The 5,633-nt window shown below is 37.0% G+C and overlaps 2 protein-coding genes across 3 annotated transcripts in view; one reads left to right on the forward strand and one right to left on the reverse strand.

The window, feature by feature from the left end:
• Nucleotides 1–1,242, forward strand: part of arsg (arylsulfatase G) — a 17,963-nt gene extending 16,721 nt beyond the window's left edge. The window contains exon 12 of one of the 2 annotated variants that reach the window (XM_014024054.1): nucleotides 534–689. In XM_014024054.1, the coding sequence (XP_013879508.1) occupies nucleotides 534–600 (67 nt within the window). In that variant the 3' untranslated portion in view covers nucleotides 601–689. Of the gene's footprint in view, nucleotides 1–533 lie in introns of both variants that reach the window. The other variant, XM_014024053.1, reaches the window with a different exon arrangement.
• Nucleotides 1,243–3,326: 2,084 nt separating this feature from the next.
• Nucleotides 3,327–5,633, reverse strand: part of wipi1 (WD repeat domain, phosphoinositide interacting 1) — a gene marked incomplete at its 5' end in the record, with an annotated part of 14,887 nt that continues 12,580 nt past the window's right edge. Inside the window, 1 exon segment of the mRNA XM_014024037.1 lies at nucleotides 3,327–4,663. Coding sequence (XP_013879491.1) covers nucleotides 4,542–4,663 — 122 coding nt within the window.

The raw sequence follows: 5,633 nt of genomic DNA on the forward strand, positions 1-5,633 counted from the left end.
AACTTTAAAGTTTAGTTTAAAACAGGCGTTTTCCTCCTTGTCTTTGTTTTAAACTAAACTTTAAACTTTAAGCTAATCTGAGGCAGCACAAGCAATTATGTATTTTATTTGAACTAAGCTGGAAAAATAAATATGAAGGTCAATTAAATTATAAAACATGGGGTAAAGTTCTCCTTTTTAATTTATTTGGTGCATTTTAAAGGTATTTATTTTTTTGAAAGTTCATTTCTCTATTTCTGCTTTTATTTCTAATTATGTCAGTTTTGGTCCTCCATACTGCAGAACTTGGAAGAGGTAGTTCAGTGACTGAATCAGGTTTGTTGGAGCAGGGGAAATGTAAAACATGTAGGGCTGCGGCCCACAAGGACCACGATTGCTCACCCCTGGTCTGATGGCTCAGGAGATTTTTCGGTAACAGAAGACACACACAGCACACAAAGACATTATTTCCTGTCTTTTGACAGAAGGTGATAAATAAATCCTTCCTCTTAAGATTTTAAAGGCACAGACTTTAAATCTGTTTCTGATGACAGGTGCTGCAGAAGCATGCGGTGGTGGAACAGGGGAGCAGCAGCTCCACGACCCACCTCTCATATTTGATCTGGAGCGTGAGGAGGCAGAGGAAACACCCCTGCCGTTTGACACACCTGAGTACAAGGCCGCCGCACAAAGGGTTGCCCACAAAAGGGAGGAAGTGCTATGGGACATTGCTACGGACATGTCAGTGTCCACAGCAGACTACAGCACAGACGAGTCAGCAGCACCCTGCTGTGATCAAACACAGGCTGTCTGTCGGTGTCACAGGAAGACATAAAGACTTTCAGGAAACACTGGTGAAACTCTGATAGGCAGACATGTGGAGACCACCGAGGTCTACAGAACAGCTGGAGTTTGTCTTGACCATGTAACCGTGTGATCTGCTGTAGCAGCAACAACTAATCAGACCAGGCAATAGTCTAGATTTAGCATTACTGTACATATTGGTAAGATAGCAAACAATAAGGACTGATTGTGTAAAATTTGTAAAAACTATTAATGATCCAAGCAAAATTATTAATAATATATTAGAGTCTGTATAAGCTATCTAATGCAAATCAAAATGCTAGAAAGCTGTGTGTTATGAATGTACTAACAGAAGAGAAGCAGGAAAATGTCTCTCATTTCATAATTAAGCTGATTTTATCTTATTTATGTCAATGTGGATGTGAAGCTAATGTAAAATTAAAATAAGCTTATAAAGTCGATGCAGTCACTGTTATTTATTGAACTGGTTAACAGATATTAGCTTCTGTAGCATAACACTCTGCTGATTTATGCTACAAATTAACACTAATTATTAAATATTACAAGCTGGTTTTGTCTCTGATTTATGTATTATTTACACAGTTTAAAATATTTTGTTTCTGACTATTTTATGTGTCTTGGACAAACCTGACCTGTTGAGAAGATGGTTAGCTAATATCTGTAGAGACAAGTTTCATGCTAAAGCATCACCAGGTATGCAGTGAACATTTTTAAAGTGTCGATTGGTAAATATTTATTATTATTAATTTTCAGAAATAATAAATATACTTTATTACATGTTGAAGTCATAATTCTTCAACTAGCCAAAAAGTCCTGACTTTGGATCTTGTTTAAAATCGTTGTTACTCATACATGACCCTTAGCTGTTTAACATGATTGAATGAACATAATGAACAATGATAAGATAATTTGTGACACAGAACCAGCTGGGCTGTGAGCTGTCTCCCTGTACACTTGCCATTTTTTTCTCCTCCATGTTGTCACAGATGCTGACAGTGGACAGTGTTATGTGTATCAGAAGTTAGTGTGGAAGGTGTTGTCTGTGAGGTTCAATGTCCAGATGCCGTAGATGTGCAAACAAGTGGCTGAACTTTGGTCTGTTTTTTGTAAGCGGTCACTCATTTAACTCTTTGTGAGATCAATATTTAGATTTTTTTAAAGCGCAAAGACACACTGTTAAAAATTCATATTTTAAGAAAACAATACTCCCAGAGACGTGAAGTTTAAGACTCAAACTACGCACCAGACATGTTTCGAACCTAAAAAGTACACATTTTAAAAATCAAACTGAGCCAGATGAAGGGTTGCATCACTTTCAGGTTTAATGGGTCTCTGTGTAAATGTCCAGAACTGAAATGGATCCAGTTTAAAAGGTGTCTTAACAGCGCCATCTTTTGGCAAATCCTGTAGTTACCAGGTTATCCCTTAACGCAAGTACTATATATAAATTTTATATACACATTATACATACAGTACAAATCCTCAATATATAATTACACATGGTAAGTCTATGGCGTTATTAAAATACTTTGCAAAACAATATGGAATACATTAATGTAAAAATAAGCATGAGTTAACATATTCAGGAACATGATGTAAATAAAAAGATCTTCAGAATCTCAGAAATTCAACGACTAACTTTGCAAAGTGCAGCGTGTCAAGTTTTTCACATTTAGCTGCTGCTCTTCAATGCAGAGTTGACTCTTCCAAACATATCAAGTTATGTTTGTGACTCTGGAGGTGATCAGTCGCGTCTGTTGTTACCATATTTAGTATCAACACTGCATCAGCAAGTATTTTAATACATGTGTCATGTTTTGAATAGTGTTTTATTCAGTTTTTCCCCCCTTCATGAGCAAACTGCTCCAGCTCTGTGCGGAGGTTTGACACATTTAATGCCCACTGAGACGTTTGTGGGTCTGATGTGCAGAAAAGACCCTGATGATCAGTCTTTAGATGGACTGAAAACATGAATTGTGCTTCAGGTTTTAGACAATCTAACCCCCCCCCCCCCCCCCCCCCCCCCCCCCCCCCCCCCCCCATTGTATTTGGCTTGAAGATCAGCTGCTAAAATAAAATCAGGTCAGTTTTAAACATCTTTCTTGAGATCTCGAACTCTGAATAGAAGCAAGTTTGTCTTTTCTCTACCACTCGGGTATCGTCAGTCTTCTTGTAATACGATGAATTCATTTGGTTGTTCCCACTGTAATACTTGCAGTGATGTTTGAACATTTGTCAACATTTTGGTATTTTTTTTTCTGCATAAATGATCTTTAAGTCCTAAAAGCAGATAAGAGAACCCAATTAAAGAAGTGAGGAAAATATTCTACTTGGTCAGGGAATGATCCAGTATTATTTATCTGTGTGTAGATAAAGCATATTGATGATCAGTTTATTTACAGATGGGAAATTCTCTCTGAAAATAACATTTTGGTCCATCTCTATTAAACGGATGACACCTAAATGTATCCTTTGGTTTAAAAGAAACCAAAGTATTGTTTGGAGAAATCAAAACATGAATGTTAGGATGGTATACTATCACTGATTTATTATTTTGGCAAAATCTAAAAAGGAAATGTAGGGACAGCGTCTTATAATCAGATGTGTTATTCTCCTGAAAAGTGCTATTAAAAAAAGAAATTTTTTAAAAAGTTTAAGACATGAACCTGATCCGTCTACAATACATGAAACATTTTTATCRTTTCCATCTTGCGTCCACACATAAATGAAGCCCCAAAGGTTCAAAAGCGAAAAAATCTTGAAATGCCACTTGTGTGTTTTCATGTAAACTGCTAAAACACAACCCTTCAAAAAGGATGATGTTTTAGCCCCAACTCTAATGTGACATATAAGCAAAAGGTGTCCAGTTCATCTTGTTGCGTTTAAATGTGTAAAATTTATGCTCTCCTTGTTTCATGGATACAGTTTTTTGTTCATGGTTGTGTTGCAGCGCCACTTACAGGCTTGGCATAGTTCCTACAGTGTTTAGGGTCATATTCAGCATTTTCGCATGGTTGTGGAAACAAGATCATATTGTTAGAATTTTTTTTTAAAGATGGTTTTGGAAAATAATGCAGTCCTGTGCTGAAAAAAAAAGGCCAAGATTATGTGAGAAAAATGGACCAAGAAAAAGGCAATGATTCAAGCCTGTTTCTATTCACAAATAAAAATATTGGATCATGCTCAGTCARATTTATGAGACATTTCTTTTCTTGCTACTCAACTTAAAAAGAGAAAAGGAAAAAGTCAGAAATGCAAAAAGTTTTAAAGGCTTCCCAAGTCATAAACCAAACAACATAGGTTTAGTAACGGTAATGTATACTGGCKGTCAGGGTTTCTGTTGTGTGCAGTTGTTACAAATGTAGAACACTGTTGGTACTGGCATTAATTAGGAATTGACAGGAGGAATTTTTTAGACAGCTTTTTAAGTCTGTCTATGCCAAAAGTGAATGTTCTACAGGTGTTTATTTTTTGTTTTACTCAAGTGGATTGCTCTGCTTTAGAGTTTTCTTTTCCCAGATTCCTTCCAGTAAGTGAGGGGAACATAGAACACCAGCACACCAGGAAGTAACACTCTGGAAGATTCGACCCAAAGTCAGCAGGGGAAACATCTGGGAAGGAACATGAGCTGAAACGTTTCAACTCGTCAGGAATATTTCTGTCCAGTCCTTCTCATACAAAGAACTGGTTTTGGTGCAGAGGTGCGAGGGGGATGTTGGGAAGCGAAGGAGATTGGATTAGTTACTCTGGTTGCCGACCGGAGGGAACTCGTTTTCGTCATCCAGACAAATGGGGCCTTCTGCAAATTCGTGCTCAGGGATGACTTCGCCCTTCTGGGCTCCACCGTCTTCAGAGTAGCCTGGAAAGACACCAACATGGAAGAGACAAAAGGTTTCCGTCACCCCTTATAACAGACTTCGGTTAAAGGTCTAGCACTGACGGTTTGCATATCGCCCGCCATCTTTCATGTCTGAGTTTTAAATTTAGATCTTAGAGTTTTAGCTGTTTTGATCAAATCTTGAAAATAGCGTTATTCTGATCTCATGTGACCTGTTAATGCTCAGAGTATGTGTTGAGAGTGACTCTCAGCTACCACTGCTCCAGATTTTAGCTCAGTACCTGTGAAACTGACTTGACTCATATCCCCCGAGATATTGCCACAAACGTGCACACACACACACACACACACTCACACACACTCACAAACATAAATAATATTTTCCCTTTTAGCGATAATAGCAAAAATCAGACCTAAAACAGTATCTTTTCATCAACAACATAATCCCTAAAGAGCTACTAACCAAAAATATAGAATGTCAGTGTGCAGTTCTTCTTTAGAGAACATAGAGCACACAACTTACTTAAAGTAAGAAAAACAAAACAAGAGACTAGACACAGACTCTAGAGATATTACGAATATTTATGTGTAACATCCACTATTAACAATATCTGCCTGAAAAACTGTGTTAATGAAAGGGTGGCTATTAAAAAGCCTTACTTAAGAAAGAAAAGCAATGAGAAAGAGCCATTATGTCAAAGTACAGATAAACTGGACAGGTAGTTTTTTTTTAAGGATTTTTGTTTTAAATCATCTATATAAAAGACGGAATATCTCAGAGACAGATTTTATACTCAGAAATGTACATCATTTGCATTATACTATATTTYCATTTATGTTTGCCTCTTTCAGGAAACTGCACATATTTCCCATTTTACTTGAAACACATAAAGAACTGAGTGGTGACTAAAGACTTTCCGCCCTGCTAGTATCTGTAAAAAATTGACAAAACTAATACTGTATTATTATCTCCAAAAAGTCAACAGATTCA

The sequence above is a fragment of the Austrofundulus limnaeus genome, unplaced genomic scaffold (genome assembly GCF_001266775.1).
Source record: "Austrofundulus limnaeus strain Quisiro unplaced genomic scaffold, Austrofundulus_limnaeus-1.0 Scaffold405, whole genome shotgun sequence".
In the NCBI taxonomy this organism is placed as follows: domain Eukaryota; kingdom Metazoa; phylum Chordata; class Actinopteri; order Cyprinodontiformes; family Rivulidae; genus Austrofundulus; species Austrofundulus limnaeus.